Genomic DNA, 26458 nt, shown 5'->3' with positions numbered 1-26458 from the left:
TCATCAGCTGCTACTGTTTCGGTCATTTTCTCTGTAAGTACATTTCCTTTTCACAAAGGGACCTGCAACATTGCATGCCCTCCCACCAATAAACATGTTTACTGAGCTTAACAAGCCTGAAAAACATTCAGTTGTTTAGCGTACAGTTTTTTCAAATTCTACTTTCTCTTTATTTCACTCTGTAGTTTTTCTCACAGTCCCAAGGTCTCCTCAAATTATTGTGCATCTGTGTTGTTATTCTAGGTTTTAGCCTTTATCAAATCTGAGGTATTTAGGAAATATTCAACTAATACTTGCTGATTTCCTGTTGATTGCAGTTTGTGGTTTGGAGAATGGTTGTGATGTTCAGTCTGGTTTTATTTTAAGCTAGGTTATAGAATGGTGGATGCTCCAGTTACAGAGGGAAAAATGGGGAGTGGAGAAGGGAGCAAGCAGTACACAGTGGGAAAGAGCTGTGAAGTACAAAGCAAATGGGAGGAAAATGCAGACAGAGCAGAATGAGTAATGAAAAGGGAGGGAAACTAAGAAGTGCTGTTAGCATTCAGGTTAGAAACTCCAAAGTACTTTATGGAATCCGCCCAAACCATAGGTTTTGCATCTTGAATTGGATAGGATGAGCATGGTATGTTTAATTTCAGGTATGATTCAACAACCCTCGAGAGAGCTTATAGAATAGAATATAGTTAACATGTATAGAAAGAAAATTAGCAATACCTTTTATCAATTATAAACAAAAAAAAAAGAAAACAACCACAATAATTGAATTGAATATTAAAGCTGTTCCAACAAACCAAAACCTCTTATAAACAAAACCCTTTTCACAGGTTTAACACAGCAGAGATTAAAATCTCACTTGACTGGAATTAAGTCTTTTTGAAGCCTGCACTTTCTTTCCAGAAGGCAAAATGTTGCCTTGAGATAACCAGTAGAATTTCCAAATAGAACAGGGAGACAGAGAGAGAGACTTCAGCTTTTTTCTTGCTTGGTGCCCCTGCTAAAACTAAAAAACCTAAACTGCAGCCTCAGAACTTCCAAAACGGAAACCTTAAACTCAAATAAACTGTCCAAAAACACATGACCTTTTCTCCTAACAATGTAGGATTGTAAAACTAACTCCAAAGTAAACATAAACAACCCCATTTAAGACACATAAGAAGCAATAAAAGGACAATTCCAGTCAAGCCAGCAACAATGACATCACTGAAGCTGTGAGCTAAGAAACCACTGAAGCTGTGAGCTGCAAAAATCATGTTTTTAAAAAAAAGTTTCTTAAAGGGACACTAACGTCACAGTACATAGCAAGGAGTGGAACACAGCAAAGGGTTGAGTTTGGTACTGAGAATGGGAAAGAGAACAGTGGGTTAATGTAAGAAATAAAACATGGCAGAGAACATGTGAAAAGGTTCATGACTGGTGAGGTAGGAAGTTCTATGATGGTATACCCATGGCCAATCATGTCTCCTCTGAGGCTTTGCCATCTGTGGTCCTGCTCCCAGAAGATTGCCTCCCCCTCCTCTGCAGAGCATTGGCCCTGGGCACATGCAGAGGCACATCAATGTTGCTGTTGCTGCTCAATAGGAATCAAAAGAATTGCCAGCTCGACTAGCTCCAAGATTCTCTTAGATCAAAAACTGAAATGAAGAGAACATCAAAATGAGCGATGAAGAGTCCTGACAATGCCCTGAATCACAGCACTCTTAGGATCTGGGGCATCCACCCATGAGCATCACTCCCTTCCCTGTCACGCAATAGCCACTTCCCCATGCTGCCCCTCTCAATTTCATCTGAATGAAGCACTTTGACCCTTGAGAGCCTCAGGGTTCAGTGTGCCCCCCTCCCCCCCAAAGGTGAGGAGTTAGGGCAGTTCAGTGCATTCAACCTCAAAGGGGATCAAGACGTTGCCACCCATCATCTGCTGAATGGGATGACTGATGAACTTCACCATAATGCCTTGCATTGAAGGCTACATCTGTGGAACCTCTCTGCCATGGAAATGTATCAGCCTTGAAATTCAATGCTTGGGGGCTATGCTTCCAACTCTTTTGGATCAACCAATTATAACTGGTAATTATAGACCGGTTAGTCTTACTTCGGTGGTTGGTAAATTGATGGAAAGGGTCCTTAGGGATGGGATTTACGACCATTTAGAAAGATGCGGATTAATCCGAGATAGTCAGCACGGATTCGTGAAGGGCAAGTCGTGCCTCACAAATTTGATAGAATTTTTTGAGGAGGTAACTAAGTGTGTTGATGAAGGTAGGGCAGTTGATGTCATATACATGGATTTTAGTAAGGCGTTTGATAAGGTCCCCCATGGTCGGCTTATGATGAAAGTGAGGAGGTGTGGGATAAAGGGAAAGTTGGCCGATTGGATAGGTAACTGGCTGTCTGACCGAAGACAGAGGGTGGTGGTCGATGGAAAATTTTCGGATTGGAGGCAGGTTGCTAGCGGTGTGCCGCAGGGATCAGTGCTTGGTCTTCTGCTCTTTGTGATTTTTATTAATGACTTAGAGGAGGGGGCTGAAGGGTGGATCAGTAAATTTGCTGATGACACCAAGATTGGTGGAGTAGTGGATGAGGTGGAGGGCTGTTGTAGGCTGCAAAGAGACATAGATAGGATGCAAAGCTGGGCTGAAAAATGGCAAATGGAGTTTAACCCTGATAAATGTGAGGTGATTCATTTTGGTAGGACAAATTTAAATGTGGATTGCAGGGTCAAAGGTAGGGTTCTGAAGACTGTGGAGGAACAGAGAGATCTTGGGGTCCATATCCACAGATCTCTAAAGGTTGCCACTCAAGTGGATAGAGCTGTGAAGAAGGCCTACAGTGTGTTAGCTTTTATTAACAGGGGGTTGGAGTTTAAGAGCCGTGGGGTTATGCTGCAACTGTACAGGACCTTGGTGAGACCACATTTGGAATATTGTGTGCAGTTCTGGTCACCTCACTATAGGAAGGATGTGGAAGCGCTGGAAGGAGTGCAGAGGAGATTTACCAGGATGCTGCCTGGTTTGGAGGGTAGGTCATATGAGGAAAGGTTGAGGGAGCTAGGGCTGTTCCCTCTGGAGCGGAGGAGGCTGAGGGGAGACTTAATAGAGGTGTATAAAATGATGAAGGGGATAGATAGAGTGAACGTTCAAAGACTATTTCCTCGGGTGGATGGAGCTATTACAAGGGGGCATAACTATAGGGTTCGTGGTGGGAGATACAGGACGGATATCAGAGGTAGGTTCTTTACGCAGAGAGTGGTTGGGGTGTGGAATGGACTGCCTGCAGTGATAGTGGAGTCAGACACTTTAGGAACATTTAAGCGGTTATTGGATAGGCACATGGAGCACACCAGGATGATAGGGAGTGGGATAGCTTGATCTTGGTTTCAGATAAAGCTCGGCACAACATCGTGGGCCGAAGGGCCTGTTCTGTGCTGTACTGTTCTATGTTCTAATTATACCAGATAAAACAAAACAGAGGGACGAAGTAAAATGGGCAGCCCTTAAATGGATACTGCCTTCAACAAAAACAAATCACAAATAGAACTTAAAACATCAAACTAAAATGTGATTAAGGAAGGGGGGCTATGCTTCCAACTCTTTTAAGTTTAAACAATTACCAGGGCCACCCAGCCATGAATATAGACATGGTAGAGGAACAGAGAGTCAAGTTGGATGACTCTCTCGTTCGCCTGCTGCTTGGACATGTTTATGGCCCAGGAGCAGGTTCACGAGGAGATCCTCCTTCTTCCTGACCCCTCACCGCACTAGGTGCCTGTAGATCAGGAGCATGGGGCTGAATTGCAAACAAAACTAACAGAAGGTTTTTTAAATAACTGGAAAGGGAGTTTAGCCTAAAACACCCTACATAAACATGGTCCACTGACTCCACAAGACCACAAAAAGGGCAGATTTCTTGGGAGTCCGTGAACCAATGCAATCTACGGTTGTATGGTAATGCTGCATGCAACACCCTCCAACCCAGGCCCCTAACGTTAAGGGGGAGGACCCCTCCATAGAGGGACCTCCGCCACTGGACAACAAGACATGCATTACTGGGCCATAGGTCAGGGGAAGAAAGTGAATGGTGTGCAGCAGTAGGCCATAATTAAAACCCCTCCATGCAGTGGGAAAGGGCATGGAGAGCATTTCCATGAAGCAGCTCAGGCTGTGGGTTTCCCAGCCCCTAAGGGGGGTCCAATGTGAAATTCTGACCAAATAGAATGCGCTCAGACAGGAGTCCACCTCATAGTTGTACCTCCTTGAGACCACGAGTGACGTCAGTTCTGAGCATGACCGTTTTGAGGTCATGGATGGCATCGGTTGTGTGCTGGTGCTCACTGATGCGCGATGAGCCAACTTGTGGGGCGTCATCCAACCCACTCTTTTGCCACCCAGCACGTTCTGACCCTGGTTACCGGGCAGCCACAGCCCATCCCTCTGCCAGCCACCTAAAATGGTATTCGTGGAGAAGCGGATTCCTGAACAGTGGCTCCCTTACGAGAGCCTCTACACCAGATGGGTGAGAGCTGAGGCACGAGACGACCAAATCCCAGATTTTAAGAACATCCTGGAAAATGATGGGCAGTGCTTACATGGAGTTACGAAGACTCCTCAGGTATGCAAACAGGAACTGTCTGGCATAGGTCAGGCCATGCACCTGGCGGAAGAGATACAGCACCTGGGCATGGGGCAATGCTTCCAAATCTTTTCATTGAGCCAAATAAACTAAATTACATAAACTGAGGGACAAAGCAAGAAGGCCAGCCCCTCAAAGGGTAGTCACCCAAAACAAAAACAGATCATAAATGAAGCTGAAAACATTAAACCAAAGATGATTAAAAGGGTCAATAACACACTGCAGTCCCTGTAGTGCAGAAGGCCTCATTGGCGCCAGTGAGCACCATATGCTGTCTCTCCTGGACACCCGGCTGTGAATGTAGGCTTGGTAGAGGGGCAAACAGTCAAGCCGGATGACTCCCTTGATCAACCTCTGCCTGGACCTGTTAATGGCAAGTTTGGTCGGGCCCAAAAGCAGGTTCGTGAGGAAGTCCTTCTCCTTCCCTGCACCCCCTTCTGCAGCAGGTGCCCGTAGGTCAGGAGGGTGGGATTGAAGTGCAGACAAAACTGTAACAAAAGATTTTTTAAATAACTAGAAAGGACGTGCAATTTAAAACACTTCATGTAAGATGGTCCATGGATTCCACAAGATCGCAAAAAGGACAGGTTTGTTGGGAGTCCGTGAATCAGTGCAACCTATGGTTGTATGGGATTTCTGTGTGCAACACCCTCCATCCCAGGTCCCTGATGTTAAGGGGGAGGATTTCTCCATAGAGAGATGTCCACTGGAACCTCCACTGTTACATGGCAACATAGCATGCCAAGGTGTTTCTGGATGGTGGGCGAGGGCAAGGAAGTGGATGGTATGCAGCAGCAGCCCATACAGGGAACCCCTCCATCAGTGGCAAAGGGCACAGAGGGCATTTACGTGAGGTGGCTAGGACTGTGCAGCCCTGGCAGGGGAGTTTGGGGTCGGGGCCAATGTGAAATTGTGTCCGAGTAAGGGTACGCTCAGGTGGGATTCCACGGCACAGCTATGCCTCCTCGAGACCACGTGTGATATCAGATCCGAGCATAACTGGTGGCATGACACCTAACCCAGTCGTCCTCCATCCAGCACATTCCCAACACTGGTCACTCCTGCAGCCACAGTCCATCCACTGCCAGCCACCTGAAATGGTATCCGTGGAGAAGTGGATTCCTGAGTAGAAACTCCTTTATGACAGCCGCTACTACAGACAGGGAAGAGCTGAGGCGCGAGGTGACTGTGTCCCAGTGTTATGATCCAGGTCAAAAACTCCAAGGTAGTTTATGAAGTCAGCCTAGACCATAAGTTTGCACTTTGAATTTGACACGAGTGAGCATAAGATGTTTCACTCCAGGTATGGTTCAAGTGACCCACTGGGGAGTTTTTAATTAAGGACACAGTTAACATATAGTAAGAAAAATCAGCAATACCTTTTTACCAATTACAAAAGCACAACTTACTATAACATTGTAAAAACATTAACAGCTAAGTTTACTGTTCCAAGCTAAACAACCTCCACAAACATACTTCTGGGCTTGGCACAGAAAGCAAGTATGCTCATGTAATGCTGGACCCTGCAGTTTTCTAATCTCTGCTGTGGATTACGCCTTTGGATGTTGAATTGAAAATGTTGAGGCCTTCTCAATCCTGGAACTTCCAGCACCTTGAGACACACAGACATACTGCTTGCCTAAAGCTTCTAGCTGCACCTCACAGGTAACAAAACTTTCACTCCAGAGAGAGGCAGAGAACAACTGTTTTCAGTCTGCAGTCCCAACAGCTTCTAACAAACTGAAACTAAAACACTTTGGATTTGTGCATATCATGATGTGGAGATGCCGGCGTTGGACTGGGGTAAACACAGTAAGAGTTTTAACAACTCCAGGTTAAAGTCCAACAGGTTTATTTGGTAGCAAATACCATTAGCTTTCGGAGCGCTGCTCCTTCGTCAGATGGAGTGGAAATCGGTTTGTGCATATCCCCAGTGGAATCAGATAAGATCACGTTCTGAGAAAAGCAGTAAATAATAAATTAGTCCAGAACTTCCAAAGTCTGTCACAATCACATTTGGATTGCCACTCCACTCCTTTTTACTTACACTGAAATGGAGGGGGCGATTCTCCCATCGCAACCCGCGACTTTTCTGTTGGGCTGGGAGATGCGCGTCGTTGGCCTTTTTCCGGGATTTGCGCATGTGCTGGGAACGCATGCGCATCTCCCAGAGCCGGAGCACAGTCACCGGTCAGACCATGCTGGAAACCGGTGGGAAGACAGGTAAGTAATTTGAATTTAAAAAAAATATGTTTTGCATGTGATTATCAGGAACTTGCCGGGCCCAATTGAATCTCCCACGTGCCAGGAGTACTTCATTCCGGCGGGGTTTCTGAGTAGCTCCCCACGTTCGGGGAACGAGCAGGAGACTCCGCTGGAATGAAGAGAGGGCAATGGGAGCTCCCCCAGGGAGTCGGGCAGCAGGAGGGCGGTGCCCCTTGGGCATGGGCACTCTGGCAGTGCCAGCCTGTGCCCCCGGCACTGCCCAAGGGGCAAAGTGCCCATGCCCAGGGGGCATCTTGGCATTGCCAACTGGGCATTGGGCAGTGCCAAGGGGAGGGGCCTATTGTGGGCAGGGCCTAGGGGCGATCGGTGGGGTAGGAAGGTCCCGCTGCCGCTCAGCCTGGGGATCAGTCTGGGCTGGAGAGAGGCCAGCGATTGAGGTGGGCTGGGTGGGGTGGTGGTCTGCCGAGGAGTGGGGGGGAGGGGCCTGCCTCCCGGAGGGGGTCTGACTCCGGGGGTGGTCAGCGGGGAGGGCGGGGGGATTGCCACTGCTGGGGGTGGGGGGGGGGGGGGTGGGCTGGACATCAGGGTGCTCCAGGGCGGGGCAGGGCGGGGTCAGGGCTGGCCCGGGAATTGTCGTCGGGGCCGTGATCGGGCCATGGGGGGAGGGGGCTGGAGGGGCAGCATTGTGGGAGTCCTGGGCTGGCCAGTGATTGAGCTGGCCAGCAAACGCGGAGACTGACAGATCAGGACCACTGCACATGTGCAGAGTTCCGGAGACTCTGGCGCGAATAGGCCCCACCCCCCCAGGTTTTTAATGAGATTTGCGATTGTGACCTCTGCAGTGCGCAGAGTGGGGAGATTAAGGTCTGAAGCTGCACTGAAAAACAGTCATGATGTAGAACAGTTTTCCCACCAATCGCACTTTTGGGAATCGCCCCCAGAGCTACACATTTTGCACCTGACCTTCTGACTCGGGCCAGGTGAGAAAAGTCCAGTGCAGTGGGTTCCCGATGCTTTCAGTGTAGGACAGCAGAGTCAGAGGGAAGGAAGCCTTGCCCCCCTTTGTACAGCACTAGCTGCCATAAAGCAGATAGATTTAAAGGTCCCAACCACTTTGAGAAGCTAGGGGGAAGCTAAGTGAGTAGGATGGGTGGGGCAGTATGTGGGGCTGTGTGGTCAGTGTGAGATGGTGGAGAGGACAGCCCAGGAGTTAGAAGTGGTTTGATTTGATTTGATTTGATTTATTGTCATTCATATTAGTATACAGTGAAAAGTATTGTTTCTTGCGCGCTATACAGGCAAAACATACTGTTCATAGAGAAGGAAAGGAGAGAGTGCAGAATGTAGTGTTACAATAATAGCTAGGGTGTAGAGAAAGATCAGCTTAGTGAAAAGAGTTAGAATTAAGTTTTAGAAACATAGAACGAGAGTGAAAGATAGAATTAGAAGATATGCTGAAGATATGCTTGCAAGGAGTCGCCTCACTCCAGCGCCATCTTGAGTGGTTTTAATTCTTAGAACTTTTCCTGGGTAACTATTCTTGTAAGACAGACAGAGCCATCTGAAGTCTCCAATTTAAATTGGAGTTGTTGATGCTTCCCCATTCAGGGGAATTGCCCAATGGAAGTTTAAAATTCCTGGGCAATTGCCATGCAGTTCTTGTGTGAGGACTTAAGTGGGGGCTTCCCCATGTGCATATTCGAGGGTATCACCCAGTTTCCACCCCACACCATAGATGGGAGGTTTTGGATCATTGTTTTCTGTTCCCCTCCTTTCTTTCTCTTTTATATCCTCTTGGTTAATTTTCATTGCTGCTTGTTCTTCATTCATATCTTCTGTGCCTTCAATTCTCTTTTCTTTCTACCTTCATTATGCTGCTGTTGCACATTGTCATTTTTATCCCCACTTGTTTGTCCATATTCCTGTTTTTCTGTCCAATCTCTTTATCATTTTAGTCTGTTATTTTGCCTCATATCCTTGGCCTCAATGCATTACCAGCCAGTGAAGACTGCAGAAGCATAGTAGATTAGCTTTACTGGATGCTCTATAGCATATAGCTTTGCGTATTACAAAAACAAAAGATTTGCAGAATATATTCCCATATCTTTATTTGGAATTATTAATCCTAAGAGTTGACCTCCAGTAAATCCAAGGGAATTTGTTACTATGACCGTGATCTTTCTGATTTGAATATTAATGTCATGATTTACATGACAGTGCATTTGGCAAGGCCGCTTGCATCCTCACCGAAGCTTACCATCTCACTGGAGAATCACTGCTGCACTCCACAAGTGGAGATCAGGTGCCATGGCTGCACTGGGGGGATCAGAGGCCATTGAGGTCCTTGGCTGGGCATGGCATGGCCAGACAGTGCCCATTGGGCAGTGCCTAGTTGGGCACCTTAAATGTGTCATGGGTAGTGCCAGGCCGTGGCCTCAGTCGGGGTGGAGCCTGAGTTGGAGTGGGTCTATGATCTGGGGTGGAGGGTGGGAAGGAAGATGACGGGGGCTATGCAGGGACTGGGGGGAGTCTATGAAAGGAGATAATGTTGGTGATCCGCCGGGGATTCTTCAGGAGGGTCCTGATGCCCCGATGCTGGCAGCCTGTGTTGCTGTGGGGAAGAACATACTGCCAATGATGGGGGTGGTGGGTGGGAGGAGGTCTCCCAGTTCACTGAGACATTAGGGTGCTCTGCGCAATGGCGCTCGAGCACTCTGGATTCGGCTTCACCGACGAGCTTAGGCTTTGCCACCCCAAACCCCAATCGGTGCGAATCTCATTGCTGTAAAAAACGTGACTGAGTGTGGTAAGATTGCATTGCCAAATGCACCCAAAAAATAGCTGTGCAATACACCCGTGTTCAGACTTTTATGATACCTAGAGCGCGATCTTACCAGCTCACCGTGTCGGTCGATTGATGCGGTGAATTGGTAAGATTGCATGCGGAACTAAAAACCAGGTTCGTGCCCAGTTTCTCACAGCACGCAAAACAACCAGCACTGTTTTGCTGGCGGGTTTGGCTTTGCGCACAAAAAAGGCCCGAAACGCATATTAATGATATGCTTAGTATGTCATTAACGCAGTTAGCACAACATTGTCTGGCCTCACTTGCACTTCCCCCCTTGCTGTTGGACCTCACACAAGTGAGAATCACAGCAGGTCTCCACCAGCGGAGACCAGGGCATGAATTTTACTGTCTCGCCTTGAAGTCGGTAAAAATATCTCTTGAGGCTGGTATGAGTCAAAATACAGTCAGACTTTATTCTCACAAGCTTGAGGGAGAACCTGACCCCTTGAAAGCGGAAGCCAAAGTTCTCTCTGAACACAAGAAGCGTGGACATTTATACATCAGGGTCCCCAATACAAGCCATAAAGCAAAGTCCAGTTAACAGTCCTTGATCATAAATTATAGTTCCTTTAACAGCTTCTGATAGTCTCTGGATCATGGTTAGAGACTATCTGGTATCCTTGGGTCATAAAGCACAATTCTCCTGGTAGTTGTAGTCAAGGTGCCACCTCTGGTCCCCTGCTCTTCCCACGGCTTTTCCTTTGAAGTGACTGTGTGCGATTGCAGCTGTCCCAGTGGGAGTCCTCCTTCAAACAGCACTCTACCATTTGGTAACTGCTTCCTTTGTTTAAATCATAGACAAGCTTACGGGAAAGAAAGACTTACAACCCAATATCTATATTTAACTGTCTGTTTTATCAGAATGATATAAACAAGCGAGGGAACCATGAACAAATGGCTTATACTACTAAAAGTAAAAGATGAAACGAAGAACAAATGGCTTGTGCTACTAAAAGTATAAGATGAAACCAAGAACAAATGGCTTATACTACTACCAGGAGCAATATAAACAAAGGGGAGACTAGCCATAAGGAAGGGTTATGTTTATGATACATTCCAGGTACAAAGTTCAACTGTTTAGGTACAAAATACGTTGAGTACAAAAAAACATTAACCCTTTCCCTTCTTCAGCCTGCCATGGGAATTGGAGTGGGCGAGGGACACACCATGGAAAAGTCCATGACCTCAGGCAGGATTATCTGGTTTCGGGGTGAGCGTGGCTGGAAAATCCCGCCCTATATGTGATGGCCTCGCCAGGGGGACCAGAGGCCACTGAAGGCCCAAGTAATCAGGGGCAAGGCTGGCAGTGCCCACTGGGCACCCTTGCACTGCCCACAGGACATCATAACTGTGCCTGGGCAGTGCCAAGGGAGTGTGGCCCGTGTGGAGGTGGAGCAAGCTCTGCAGGGCGAATGGAGATAAGGGGGAGCTCTGCAGGAAAGGGGATCTCTGTGGATGGGGGAAGGGGGACGTGGGTGTGGCGGGAAGACCAGCACAGATAGTGATTAGTGGTAGGGAGGTGAAGAGTGTACAAGCTGGGCTGCGAAGGGGTATGCGATAGGGACTCATCAGAAGAGTCCCAATGCCGGCAACCTGTTTTGCCATTTTGCCATGGGAGGACAGGGTACACTGCTGCTGATGATGGGGTGGGGGAGGTTGGTGATGTCCAGGGAGGGGTGTGGTGACAGGAGGTCTCCCAGTTCACTGGGAGATGGGGGCGCCTGTGCATTGGTGCTCAGAGTAGTCTGCAGCCGGCTTCAGCCGCGAGCTTAGGCTCCACATCCCCCCAAACTGGTGAGAATCGCATTTCAGACCAAAATACTGAGTGCCAAACCCGCCCAAAAAACAGGTTTGAATGTTTTCCCACTCGTTTGGCACTTAGAATTTTTTTCATAAGATCACGCCCTTCGAATTGTTTTGGTAAGTTTGCGCCCTATATTTGGAACATTGTGACTTAATCCTGTTTTACTTCAGCCACAAATGTACAGACTTTTGAACTTGATCAACGTTCTTTACTGAATAAATAATTAATGATTAAGAATTAATGCAGTGTTACAATTAGTCCTTATGCTTGGTGATTATTTCACATGTGCGTCAATGTTGTCAAACAGCATTCAATTCAGTGAGCAAGTATACTGTACTTACAAGTGTGATATACTTAAGAGTATTGTGGCATGATGCTGAAAGGGAACTTAAGACTGTTGAAGGAAAGCCTGAAGTTTAGCGATCACATCTTTAATAAAGTAGATTCTAAAACCAGATGTATTTTACCCTCCTTGTATTTAACATCTGGGGGGCATATTTCCCCAAACAAGAAATGGTTCCGTATAATTTACTTGGATAAGTACCAAGCAAAACAAAGGGTTATAAACAGATGGCTTGAAGCAAATTAAGAGATATATAGTTGGCAGTACTGCAAAAGGTCAAAGCTATCACTGTTAATTACAAATAGGAAGTAGCCTGATTCGCATACACACATTAAGCATCTTGCTGATTGATTCAGTATGATGCTCCAGATTTGGTGATTTCTGGCCATAGGGGTAGACAATTTTTAATCACTTTCAGATCTCATAATAAATACAACACTTTTTTTTGCAAATTATATTTAGAATCTTTCAGTCTGATTCATCCAAAAGCACCTAGCACTTTGCTCATTGGAAATTAGCAAAGTTTAAAATTATCATTACTTTGGCATTTTGCCCTTCTGTGGCTTTGTGGATAAGCTTATGAGACTTGTTTGTCAGTAAGCCATTGATGTAGAAGTTGCTGGTATAGTTTTAATGTTATAAAATGTAATTTTAAGGGTACGGTGACTGAGGTTGCCAGTCCTGTTGCTGGAAATATGATTAGTTTTAGTTCTCATGACAGGAGACTGAGCATATCACCTGAAACATTGAGCCATGAATGTGTCCCTTGTAGGTCTGGCTGAAAGGTCTTCTTCAATCTGCTGTTTCTTCATTTTTGCTGGCCTGTTCCTCATCAAATGAATACCTTTCTTGCCCATTTATATTCTCCAGTTGCAGTCTTCTCAGCGTAACAATATTGTGCAGGATACAGCAGGTCACAATAATGCATTTTGTTGACTTATGCATATGATGCTCCAGATTTTGTGATTTTTGGGCATTGGAGTGGTTATTTTTATGCAGGTAATTCTTGTTGTATTGTATTGGAGAGAATCCCCAGACCTACCAAGGAATCAATACTTTTGGATTAGGAGCTGGATGGTGAGCTTGATGGTTTCCCTTGTGGTCCCATGGCTTTTGTTATATCTGATCTCCTCAGGTATGGTGAAGTTACAAAGATATGTCTTATGCAATATTTAAAGTGGGTAGTCATTGTCCATGAACAACTATCATCCAACATAGAGATCATCCAACTTAGAGATAGGATGTATGCGCATTTAGAAAGGAATAAACTCATTAACGATAGTCAGCATGGTTTTGTGAGAGGGAGGTCATGCCTCATTAACCTGGTGGAGTTTTTTGAAGAAGTGACCAGAATGGTTGACGAGGGAAGGGCCGTGGATGTCATCTATATGGTTTAGTAAAGCGTTTGACAAAGTCCCTCATGGTAGGTTGGTGCAAAAGGTTGGATCTCATGGGATAAAGGGGGAGGTGGCTAGATGGGTGGAGAACTGGCTTGGTCACAGAAGACAGAGGGTGGTCTTTTTCCGGCTGGATGCCTGTGACTAGTGGTGTTCCGCAGGGCTCTGTATTGGGACCTCTGCTGTTTGTGATTTATATAAATGATCTGGAAGAAGGTGTAATTGGGGTGATCAGTGAGTTTGCGGACGACACGGAAATAGCTGGACTTGCAGATAGTGAGGAACATTGTCAGAGGCTACAGAAGGATATAGATAGGCTGGAAATTTGGGCAAAGAAATGGCAGATGGAGTTCAATCTAGATGAATGCGAAGTGATGCATTTTGGTAGAACTAACGTAGGGGGGAGCCATACGATAAATGGCAGAACCATAAAGGGTGTAGATACGCAGAGGGACCTGGGTGTGCAAGTCCACAGATCCTTGAAGGTGACGTCTCAGGTGGAGAAGGTAGTTAATAAGGCATATGGCATGCTTGCCTTTATAGGACAGGGCATAGAGTATAAAAGTTGGGGTCTGATGTTGCAGTTGTATAGAACGTTGGTTCGGCCGCATTTGGAATACTGCACCCAGTTCTGGTCGCCACACTACCAGAAGGACGTGGAGGCTTTAGAGAAAGTGCAGAGGAGGTTTACCAGGATGTTGCCTGGTATGGAAGGGCTTAGTTATGAGGAGAGATTGGGTAAACTGGGGTTGTTCTCACTGGAAGGACGGAGGATGAGGGGTGACCTAATAGAGGTGTATAAAATTATGAAAGGCATAGATAGGGTGAATGGTGGGAAGCTTTTTCCCAGATCGGTGGTGACGTTCACGAGGAGTCATAGGTTCAAGGTGAGGGGGGGAGGTTTAACACGGATATCAGAAGGACGTATTTACACAGAGGGTGGTGGGGGCCTGGAATGCGCTGCCGGGCAAGGTGGTGGAGACGGACCCACTGGGAACGTTTAAGACTTATCTAGATAGCCACATGAACGGAGTGGGAATGGAGGGATACAAAATAATGGTCTAGTTTAGACCAGGGAGCGGCGTGGGCTTGGAGGGCCGAAGGGCCTGTTCCTGTGCTGTATTGTTCTTTGTTCTTTTGTATTCCAGATAGATTAGAAAACTTAGGGGGATATTTGCCTGGCTCAATCTGAGTGCATCATGAAAGCTGTCTGGGAACTGGCACAGACATGGACGATCTATTTGCTGTGATCTAATAAAAGCTTCAGTTTAATCAAATAAAACCTTTCTAAAATAATGAGCTTAAGGTGCCTTTTTTGTTTGCTGAGGTAGGCTGATACATTGGTCATTTATTGTTTTGAGGGAATCAGCATACCAGTCAGTTGTTTTTAAACATTTTAACCACCTATCATCCTGATCTTTTTAAAAAACTTAGATGATCACCTAATTATATCGAGCAATGCCCAGTTATCATTTCCTCCCAGTGGTATAGACTCATCTGAATTTACACCTAGTGTTGCAAATAGACATAGAATATTTAGATGTGATTTAGATGGGTTTAAAAGTTGTGCAAAACAAATTTCTCCAAGAATTCTGCTAATCTCCGACCAAAGTTACGATAGGAGGTCAAGTCACATCTGAAGAATTTACAGGCCAAAGGAGCAAAGAAAGACAGAGATATAATTGTAAGTGCAAGGAATTATTTTTATCACATGTTGAAGTCTGTGGCAATTCATAGTATCTGTTGCACCTCATCTTTAATTTGGAACTTTCCATTCCAATTAAAAGTTTCATTAATTGTTTTAAACCAATATCAAACTAAGTTAATCTCGTGACATATGCTTTGCTTGTATTGGTAGTTCTGAATACCAAGAACTACGGTATTCAACTCATTTGCTTTTTTTGATTTGATTTATTATTGTCAGATGTATTAGTATTGTTTCTTGCACGCTATACAAACAAAGCATACCGTACATAGAGAGGTAAAGGAGAGGGTGCAGCTAGGGTATAGAGAAAGATGAACTTAATATGAGGTATGGGCATTCAAAGATCTGATGGCAGCAGGGAAGAAGCTGTTCTTGAGTTAGTTGGTACGTGACCTTAGACTTTAGTATCTTTTTCCCAACGGGTTGAAGGTGGAAGAGAGTATGTGTGGGGTCCTTGATTATACTGGCTGCTTTTCTGAGGCAGCTGGAAGTTTAGACAGAGTCACTGGATGGCAGGCTGGTTTTCGTGGTGGACTGGGCTTTGTTCATGGCCCTTTGTAGTTCCTTGCAGTCTTGGATAGAGCAGGAACCATACCAAGCTGTGATACAACCAGAAAGAATGCTGTAAAAGTTGGTGAGTGTCATAGCAGACATGCCAAATTTCCTTAGCCTCTTGAGAAAATAGAGGCGTTGGTGGGCTTTCTTAACTATAGTGTCAGCATGCAGAAACCAGGACAGGTTGTTGGTAATCTGGACACCTGGAAACTTGAAGCTCTTGACCATTTCCACTTCATCCCCGTTGATGTAGACAGGGGCATGTCCTCCACTACGCTTCCTGAAGTCGATGACTACCTCCCTCATTTTGTTGACATTGAGGGAGAGATTTTTGTCGTCACACCAGTTCACCAGATTCTCTATCCCTTTCCTGTACTGTGTCTCATCAATGTTTGAGATCTGACCCACTAGGGTGGTGTCATCAGCAAACTTGAAAATCGAGTTGGAGCGGCATTTGGCCACACAGTCATAGGTGTATAAGGAATATAGTAAGGGGCTGAGGACACAGCCTTGTGGTATTGAGGATGATCGTGGAGGAGGTCTTGTTGCCTACCCTTACTGATGGCAGCCTGTAGGTTAGCAAGTCTAAGATCCATTTCCAGAGGGAGGAGCCGAGCCCTAGGCCTCGGATTTTGGAGATGAGTTTTGTACAAATAATGATGATGAAGGCTGAGCTGTAGTCAATAAATAGGAGTCTGACATAAATGTCTTTGTTTTCCAGATGTTCCAGGGTTTAGTATAGGGCCAGGGAGATGCTGCTCAGCCAACAACATAAGCTAACATATGTTACATTATTTCATTTACATTTTGTAAGAAAATAGATAATTTAGCTATGCTTCACAAGGCTATGGCCCAAGTGTTGGAAAATGGAATTAGAGTGGATAGGTGTTTGATGGCCAGCACAGGCATGATGGGCTGAATGACCTTTTTATGGGCTGTAAAACTCAATGGCCGGAATGTTATGGCTGTTCACGCTAGTGGGACTTTCCCATCCCAATGCAGTGAACAGAGATTTGGCTGGGTGCCAAATTCTCTGACTTTGCTGCAGTGGGAGTGTGGCGTGAATGGCCAGTAAGGCTGCGCCCAGTGACTCTAATATTTGTGACAAGAGGACATCCAGATGCAATCAAAGTGTGTGTAATTTTTGATAGCCAATTTCCTTGGTAATGGACCCACTACATTGATGGATCATGGATCTCTGTGTTTCATTGCTAATATTGCAAACTTCTTACATGTCCTAGCCATGTACAAAATAAATGATTTCAGAAGAAACAATAAGTTATGATAGAAGTGAATTATTTATAAAATAAGTTTAATGAAACTTCAATGAGAAGATCATATGAATGAATAGCACCAGATGACCAAACATTCAACCAGATTGGAAAAAAAATAACTAATGCCCTTATACAAAGGATTCGTATAGAAGGTGGGGCGGCATGGTGGTACAGTGGTTAGCACTGCTGCCTCACAGCGCCAGAGATTGCAGGCTTGGGTCACTGTGCGGAGTCTGAACATTCTCTTCGTGTCAGCATGGGTGGATTTCCTCCAGGTGCTCCAGTTTCCTCCCACAGTCCAAAAGATGTGCTAGTAGGGATGAATTCACACCCCCGGCCCATATACTCTCTACTGGATACCCACCAGCGCAAGCTTCCCATCCCAGTCCCAGAGCCCTTTGGGAAGGCAAGAAGGCAGAAGCCCATTAGCTGAAGATTTCAGCCTCAGGATGAGTGAGCTTCAAAAGTGGCTTCTTTCCCCTTTCTTTGGTGAGTCCTTCTTTGCATTCCCCGCCCCACTTTAAGGGCCAGAACATTCCACCTTCTCCAGAATAGGCCCTTCAGAATTCCCCCCATGCATCTGTCCACCCCCACTGGTGCAATTTCCCCTCCCCCACCAAATAACCATCGTGCCTCCAACTTCCCTCCCTCCACCAGCAAAAAAGTGCAAGCCCCATAGCAGGCACCCATTCCAAACCCCCCAGTGCCCTAGCAGCAGCTGATCAATCCTCATCCCATTGTCTGTGTGCACCACACCCCCACCCCTGAAGCGTAAGTCCCAAAGCCAGCCTTTTTCCACCCCACCTGACCTCTTTGGTGTCCTCCCTCCCCATGGTCTCGTTGGTGGTCTCTGGCAAACTACATGCTCACCTCCGAACTCCCCTCAGAATCGAGCTCCCCGTTCTCCATTTTTGAAAACCTATTGTGAAGTGCATCAATGTGACATCATGCTGCCGGGGATCAACCTTTCAACGTTGGTGGAGAAATACTGTGGAAAGTTCATTAAATGAGATGTTGATGTATGCAAATAGGGTTCCAGGAGGCAGGGACAATTGCTCCATGAAATCTCACCAGCGGAAATCCCGTTTTTTGGCTCTCTTGACATTTTGCACCCCGTCGCCATTTACGTCCATGGCAAACTGGGTGCAAAATCCCAGCCAACATTACGAAACGAGGCAAGTGCTCGATCAGTACAATGTCCATAACTTTCCCCCATTACCTTTATTTTTTCTTACAAGGGGGGAACATTTTCATGTTTAATAGAGGGTTATATTATTTGTTAATAGCATCTGTTTAATAGTTTGCAAGGGAGGAACATTTTCATGTTTTTGAACGGCTGTCATACCTACAGTGGAAGCTCCAGATAGAGCTAAACAGGGCTTTCATCAATCTTGTGTCAAATTTACCATAGCCAATAGAGAAAATCAGAGGAGAAAATCCCCACTCTCAATCTTCTGAGTTATGCTGATCTTTCTATCCCAGTATTTGTGGCAGAAATGTGAACTCATCCTAATTGCGGCACTCTATCCTACATGCATACAACTGGTAGTGTAGTCCCATATGTAACAAATGCAATGATTCAAAATTATTGTGATCGATATAAGTTTCATGTTCAAAACTAAGAGGCATGATTGTTACATGTTCAGTATACCTTTGCAGATCAGAACTGTGAATAAACAGATATTTAAATATAAACTTGATTGGGGCATTCAAAGGAGCAAATTTCAAAACTGAGTGGATGGACATGAATCATAGAATCATAGAAACCCTACAGTGCAGAAGGAGGCCATTCGGCCCATCGAGTCTGCACCGACCACAATCCCACCCCCCACATATTTACCCGCTAATCCCTCTAACCTACGCATCTCAGGGGCAATTTTGACCTGGCCAATCAACCTAACCCGCACATCTTTGGACTGTGGGAGGAAACCGGAGCACCCGGAGGAAACCCACGCAGACACGAGGAGAATGTGCAAACTCCACACAGACAGTGACCCGAGCCGGGAATCGAACCCAGGACCCTGGAGCTGTGAAGCAGCAGTGCTAACCACTGTGCTACCGTGCCGCCCAATTTGAATTTGTAATATTTATGAGTTGGCTGACATACCTCTGTTATTCACTGAGAGATACTTCCCAACTGTATGCTTTGGTTTCATTTTCAATTCCTCTTCCCCTATGACGACACACTGCAACCTTTGCTGCAGATGAACAGAAGGTGAAAAAGCACGTTAGAAAAGTGATGAGGAATTATAAGAAAAGACTGGCAGCCAACATAAAAGGGAATCCCAAAGTCTCTATAGGCATATAAATAGTAAAAGTGTGGTAAAAGGAGGAGTGGGACCAATTGAGGTCTTAAAAAGGGATTTACAAAGGGCATAGCTGAGGAATTAAATACATTCCTGGCATTTGTCTGAGCCAAGGAGGTAGATGCTACCTTGGATATGGTGACAGTCGAGGAAATTCTGTTCTGTGAAGGGTTCACAATTGATAAGGAAGAAGTGTTGAATTGACTGTGGTACTGAAAGTTGACAAGGCATCAGGACTGGCTGAGATGCATCCAAGGATATTGAAGGAAGTCAAAAAGGAAATTGCAGGGGCACTGGCCATGATCTTCCAGTCTTCTCAAGGCTCGGAGAGATGCCAGAGAACTGGAGAATTGCACATCTTACACCTTTGTTCAAAAAAGTTTGTGAGGATAAGTCCAGCAATTATAGGCTAGTCAGTTTTAACATCAGCAGTGAGCAAGTAGTCACATGGAAAAATATGTGTTGATTAGGATGAGTCAATGCGGATTTCTAATGGGAAAATCGTATTTAACTAACTTGCTGGAGTTGTTTAAGGAGATAATAGGAAGGTTTAACAAGGGTATGCTGCTGATGTGGTGTGCTTGGACTTTCAGAAAGCATTTGATACAGTGCTACACAACGGACTTGTGAGAAAAGGTATAGTTCATAGACAAAATTGGCTGAATAATAGGAAGCAGAGACCAATGGTCAATGGATATCGTTTGGCCGGAGGACAGTTTATCATGGTGTTCCCCGTGGATCCGTATTGGCACCCTTTCTTTTCCTGATTTATAGTAATTATCTAGTGTGCAGGGAACAGTTTCAAAATTTGTAGATGATACTAAACTTGAAAGTATTGTAAACTGTGAAGAGGACAGTGCTGAATTTCAAAAGGACATAGACAAGTTGGTGGAGTGGACAGATGAAGTTCGATGCCGAGAAGTGTGAGGTGATGCATTTTGGTAAGAAGAACATGGAGAAACAATATAAAATAAGGGGTAGAATTCTAAAAAATGGTGCAGGAGCAGAGGGATCTGGGTATATATGTGCAAAGATAATTGAAGGTGGCAGAACAGGTGGAGAGAGTTGTTAACAAAGAATATAGTATTTTGGGCTTTATTAAGAGGGGCATAAGAATACAAGGGCAATGAAGTTATGCTGAATTTAGACCTCAGCTGGAATACTGTGTACAGTTCTGGGCTCCACACTAAAGAAAGAATGCAAACACATTGGAGAGAGTGCAGAAGAGGTTTACAAGAGTGGTTCCAGGGATGAGAAACTTCAGTTGTGAGGATAGATTGGAGAGGTTGGGACTGTTGTCCTTGGAGAAAAGAAGGCTGAAAATCTCGAGAGGGATAGGCAGAGTAGATAAGGAGAAACTGTTCCCCCTCATAAAAGGATCAACAATGAGAGGGCACAGATTTAAGGTGATTGGCAAAAGAAGCAACTATGACGTGAGAAAAATCTTTATCACACAAGTGTTTCAGGTCTAGAATGCACTGCCTGCAAGTGTGGTGGAGGCAGATTCGATTGACGGATTCAAGGAGCATCAGATGATTACTTGAATAGAAACAATATGCAGGGGTATGGGAAAAAGGCAGGAGAATGGTACTAAGCCTGGTGCAGATATGATGGGCCAAATAGCCTCCTTCACCATAACAATTCTGTGATTCTGAATGGGAGTGAGTGGAAAGTCAAGCTTGACCCTGGTATTAGGAGTATGTCCGGCTTGGTGAAAGAGTCGCGTCTGTTGTCATGGCACCGTTAGGCACTGGTGTTACTAGCAGAGAGGCAGAGGAGACTCTGTCACCATCAGGAGCAGCCTTAGAGGTCCCTCTAGATGCACATCTGTTGCTCATCTGCCAACAAGAGGTTGACTAGTACTTCCCTGTTCACCAAACTGGGTGAGGATTTGGTGGAGATTCCATGGCCTGCTTGAGCTTAGTGACAGTGCAATGGTTTGCATGTATATCCAGCATTTCCCTGTATGAGCTGCTGGTCATGGCTCTCCAAGTGTCACAAATCACTCAATGAAGGAAGCCACAAGCCACATGAACAACGAGTGGGAACTCACAACACTCATCACCTGGACAGAGTTCTCCACTGCCCTTGCCAGGATGCACATATCTTCTGGAAGCTCTACCAGATCTTTACACAGATTCTGTTGGACATCATATATCTGCCACCTCATGGCAACTCCAGAACTCATCATCTGCTCGGGCTTAAAATTGAACTGAACTCACATGCTTTGCCCTGTGTCAGAGGCTGGTCTGTCACCAACTCTGACAGTTGGTGGTACCATTTTGGCCGACATGTGCATGCCTATCGAATTGCCAGTTAATGAGCTGGTGGAAGGTTTGGAATAAGGTACACTCTGAGGTCCCCTCCTCTATCTCAGATGTCAATGCCAATTACTTCGAGTTCATGGCTGCTAGGGCTGATGATTGGTCTGTTGAAAATAACAATACCACTCAACCCTGCAGATAAAGGCTGAGTCAGGATTGTTGCATCGCCGACAGAGTACTTCCACAAATCATGTAGTCATAGGTGTGCATAACCAGCAATTGCCACACAATCTGTTCCATCATCGACCTTTCCTCGTCAAACTGACCTGTACCTTGTTGTCTACACTGCCAAGTTTGGCACTTGTCCACCAGTCCTTGTCATCTTACGGGTCCTATGACGACAATGATGAGTTCCATGTCTGGAGGGATCAACCCCTTGGCTGTTACCACATGTTCTGATTCTTCACTTCTCCTGTGGCATTTAACTTTTCCCACCCTCATGTTCCAGCCACTGAAAACCTGGGCAAACCATCATGGCTCCTTAACTTGGCAATGTGGGCACACAAGGACCTTTCATCCATTCCCTTGTCTAACATCTTCCATGCACAACATGTGCATACCCCCCATAAGGGCATCCATATTGGGAGTTAAGGATTCTCCCTCACCCTTGCAGTAGGAAGATGGCCATTCGCCCCTTTGCAACACTGTAGCCATATTCAATGAATCACCCCATGCCTGTTCACCACCACCGCCACTTCCATCCAGGCTTGCTTCATTAGGCAGGGATGCCTCACTTCCTGCCAGAGGAGCACCTCCTGCTGTTTAGTCACAGCCTTTTGGAGAGCATGCAAAGAGACATCATCCAACCATGAGGCTGTCCATAATTGTGTCTCTGATATTCCTCTAGCAGTTATTGTCTTTCCTCAATCAAAACCACTAAATAAATATCTGAATACACAGTTAAGGTACTTCAGGAAGACTGGAATTGGCAAGGATGGTGCTGGGCCTTCTGACTGCAGCAGACTTTTAATAATTGCTCCTTCACTGCATGCTGCTCTCCTGATGTAGATCCTCCGTTGCCCTGATGCATACTGCCAGTAGTCCTTTAACTGGGACTGGGCGACAGCAGGCACACTTTTTGTCCCTGACGCCCCTCCACCTAGTGTAAAATCTTAGCCTATATATGTATCTCTTGTAAATCTAAATGGAGCACTAGATTGTAAAGAGTTAATTATACTTTTATTTGGCTCGTGAGCAGACATTTGTGGAGGAATGAAAGGTTTTTTGTAATACAGTATTATTTGTTCATTTATTATTTTATGAGAATTTTGTATTTAAAGAAATGATGAGTTTACACTTGTCCACCATAAATGCTCAAGGTTTTAGTGTAAAGCCAAATAAACTATTTTAATTATTTCTTAAAAGCAAATATAACTTTGGAATGCCAATTATTCTTGAGTGCAGTATTAATTTCAATTGGGTAAAATGATTTAAGTTTCTTGATGTTTTGGCAAATCATCATTTTTAAGCACATAGAATGTTACAAGCAAAGCTTTCTACAGATGCCTATATGTTCAAGTGAGTAGCTAAAATACCTGAATAATTTACTCAGCTTAAAATAACTGACGTATTTGCAGTAGGATAGGGATAACACATGCTTATACATATGTACTTTAGAAGTACAGATGCTGGGGTTCAATGGAAAAATCATACGGAATTCCTTTTGAGCAGTGATATAATATGAGTGTGTGATGACTGATCACATGTAATGACAAAGAACAAAGAACAAATGACATGTACCTTTGAATTCAAATTAATTGCACTAGGTGCTATTGCAATAACACCATTCTCTTTTTTAATTACAGGAACAGGTGGAATATCTCTTTCTCATCATTTTTACAGTGGAGGCATTTTTGAAAGTAATAGCTTATGGACTTCTCTTTCACCCTAATGCATATCTTAGGAACGGCTGGAATTTACTAGATTTCATTATAGTGGTTGTAGGGTGAGTACACATCTTAAATTTTGTTACCAAGTTGTTTTCTCTCTTGATCAATGTTCTAGTTCTGAATTAAAGGATAAAATTTTGCAGCAGGTGTTTTGGAACCAACATGTGTGTCCTGATTCGGATGGTGTCCAAACCCTGCTTGCCCAAGTGATCTGTCTCCGGTGGCAGCCAATTAACAGGCTGCTACTGAGATCCCTGTCCACTTGGGGATGACAGGTGCGTGTACAGGTTGGGACACTAATAGGAACACCTGAAACTGAGGGTAGCCACTGAGAGAGGTGGACGCTGTCATGTAGGTGGGAATGCATGAGGGTGTCTCGAGGTGGAGGCACCCCTTGAAGACTTCTAAATTTTTTAAAAATGAGGCTACAGTTGCTATCAGGGAACCCTTCCACAGGGTGGCCTCTGGCCGCAGTTATGACCCAATGATCACTGTGGCTCCAGATGAGAGAGAGCAGGGTTTGAAGGAGGTGTTGTTGGCCTTTGGAAAACTGGGTGAGAAACAGAGTTGCGCCAAAGGCAGCAGGATCTCAGCTCCATTGGAAAATGTCCCCTGATTGGGCTCTTAAATGGAGTAATTGACTATTTGCTTCCTTCTGAGCAGGCTGTTAACTTTCTTCCTGCCCACTTCTGAGAATTTCCCCGAGATTAGAATGCACCAGGGTACCAACCTAATCAGCTCCCTCCTAGTTTCCTGACCTGGTACCTCAAATTCCCTCTCTAGAGGGCCTGGAATATGCAGCTCAATGCTTCAGGTTTGTGACCCTCCATCAGATGATGAAAAGTCACACACCTGAAAGATTTTACTCTCCAAAGATGTTGCCAGACCTACTAAGTATTTACAGCAGTTTCTGTTTTTTTAAATTTCAGATTGCCAGTGTCTGCAGCATTTTGCTTTTGTTTTATTTCTGATATTGATTGGAGTATATTAAAGTATGATGCTTTATTGCTATCTTTAATGATGTCAGTGTTAGCATTAGTTTTAGGTCAAGATCAAGAACAACAAAAAATGCTCAATTGTTTCTACTACCATAACTGATTGATTGGTATGGTACAGAGTAAGTCTTAATGTAAAAATGAATGTTTTCCATTCATTTATGACCAAAAACATTAATGTAAGGAATTTAAATGATATTCCAAAAGTCTTTCCAACAAATTTTTACAGACACACAAAATATGGCTGGCATCCTTTTGTGTTGTAACGAGGCTACATCTTTATGATTCCATATAAATAATAAGGGACAAAAAGTATGTAATACAAAAATCATGGCTGAAATGGAACTTTGTTAATTTAGGTTACTATTATTTTTTCCCCATATTAGTAAAGGCGTATCCCAAGTATATATATTTATAACCATGAAAACAATCAACTGTTTATTTTTAAGTGGCAATATCCCTCTAATTTTTCCCATAATTCTTTTACTCAAATTCAGGACTATGCTAGCATTTGGTTGCCTGACTTCCTGTTCTTTAGGCAAAGTCCAAAAATTAAATCCAATATGGATTAGGGACCCAGGTGAATAAATTATTCCCACAAACAGCATTGTAATATTGACCAGAGATCTGTTTTTTTGTGATATTAATTGAGGGGTAAATATTCCCCTGTTCTTCTTTGAAGATCGTTTGTGTCCATCTGAGAGGACAGAAAAGGCTTCTAAATAAGGTTTCATTTAGCACTTCCACAGTGCAGGACTCTCTTCGTTCTCAGACTGTTAGCCTTGATTTTTGTGCTCCAAGTGCTTAAGTCAGACTTGAGCCCAGAACTGTGACTCAGAATCAGGACAGAATGGAGAGAGTACAGCAAAAGAAAAATTGTGCCTGTGGTCTGTGTGCCAGTCTGCTGTCTCCGTTCCGACTCTGTTGATTTCCCTGAGGACAGCATGAGAGCGGGCTAAGGAGAAAAAGTGAAGTCACTCACCTCATGAGTTGAGTTCATTAGGGAGTGTGGTAAGAGCATGCCTCTGAGCCCCCGAGACTTTCACAGGCAGCAGGTGCCCGGTAGGAGCCCTCTGAAGCTGACCAGCTGCAGCTTGGTAGGAACAGGGGCGACAGCACGGAAACCATTTGATTAAGTGTGTAAAAGTTTGAACAATAAATTAATGAGCAGTAATAATTTTACTAATGAACCTTTCCCTGCCTGAACCTGGGTCCGAGCTCACCATTTGCTCTGGCCACTTTGAAGATGAAGATTTTCTCAATTTTTTAACACCATGCACAAATAGCAGCTAGAACATTGGCTGTGATTCAGGCCAGAAAGTGGCCCATTTCCCTGTGTCCCACCTCCATTTCCACTACGGCCCCTAGTGACTAATTGGACAGCAAACCATCTCTAGGGTCATTAAGACCCATGTGAAAATCAAGCTTCACGGCACTGTTGAGACAGAGGTGGATACATAACCCAGGATTGAACGTTTTAACCGTCTGTTGCCCACTTCCGCTGGAAAAATCCAGCCCAAGTGTCAACTATGATTGGTAGATCTTTCCCTTCTGAGTCAGGTTATGGGTTCAAGTTCCATTCCATGACTTAAGCACAGAAATATATGCGTACACTCCAGTGAGTAAATTTCGGGTGAGTAAGGGAGCCATCCCAAAGTCCAGGATAATATTTTTCCCTCAAGCAACTTCACTAAAGCTATCACGTTTGTTGGAACTTGCTGCATGAAAATTGGCTACCATGTTTCTGCATTACAAAGGTGATTGCATGCTAGAAGTACTTCATTGGCAGTATAGCTCTTTGCAACATCCTGTAGTTATGAAAGGTACAATATAAATGCAAGCCTTTCTTCTTTCTTTCCTCATTTGAATCCGTATACTTCAGATATAGAAGACTATTTAGCCTTGTATGGACTCCCTCAAAGCAGCCATCTATACTCACACCTGTGTTGACTGGCCACAACTGCTGCATCATAGGATCTGCCAGTTCTTTGCCACAAAGGTTGCAATGGACTGATTTTCTTGTAGTGTTCAGTTGTTTCAGCGGGGTAATGGTGTTTAGTTTCTGCCTCTATCTTGTTTGAAGGTGTTACTTCAGACCTTTATACATCTACTGCAGCTCTCCGAAATTTTGTTCATGTGCTTAAATGCACAGGCCCTGTCTATGTT

At 44.7% G+C, this 26458-nt stretch overlaps 1 protein-coding gene across 1 annotated transcript in view; it reads left to right on the top strand.

Moving 5' to 3' along the window:
- The window catches only part of LOC144498638 (voltage-dependent L-type calcium channel subunit alpha-1C-like), a 1025631-nt gene that overhangs the window by 304794 nt on the left and 694379 nt on the right, over positions 1–26458 (top strand). Inside the window, exon 4 of the mRNA XM_078220060.1 lies at positions 23214–23353. Coding sequence (XP_078076186.1) covers positions 23214–23353 — 140 coding nt within the window. The remainder of the gene's footprint in view (positions 1–23213; positions 23354–26458) is intronic.

Source organism: Mustelus asterias, chromosome 9, assembly GCF_964213995.1.
Source record: "Mustelus asterias chromosome 9, sMusAst1.hap1.1, whole genome shotgun sequence".
Lineage (NCBI taxonomy): Eukaryota > Metazoa > Chordata > Chondrichthyes > Carcharhiniformes > Triakidae > Mustelus > Mustelus asterias.
Note: the sequence above shows the minus strand (reverse complement) of the source record. Positions and strands in the feature narration are given on the sequence as shown.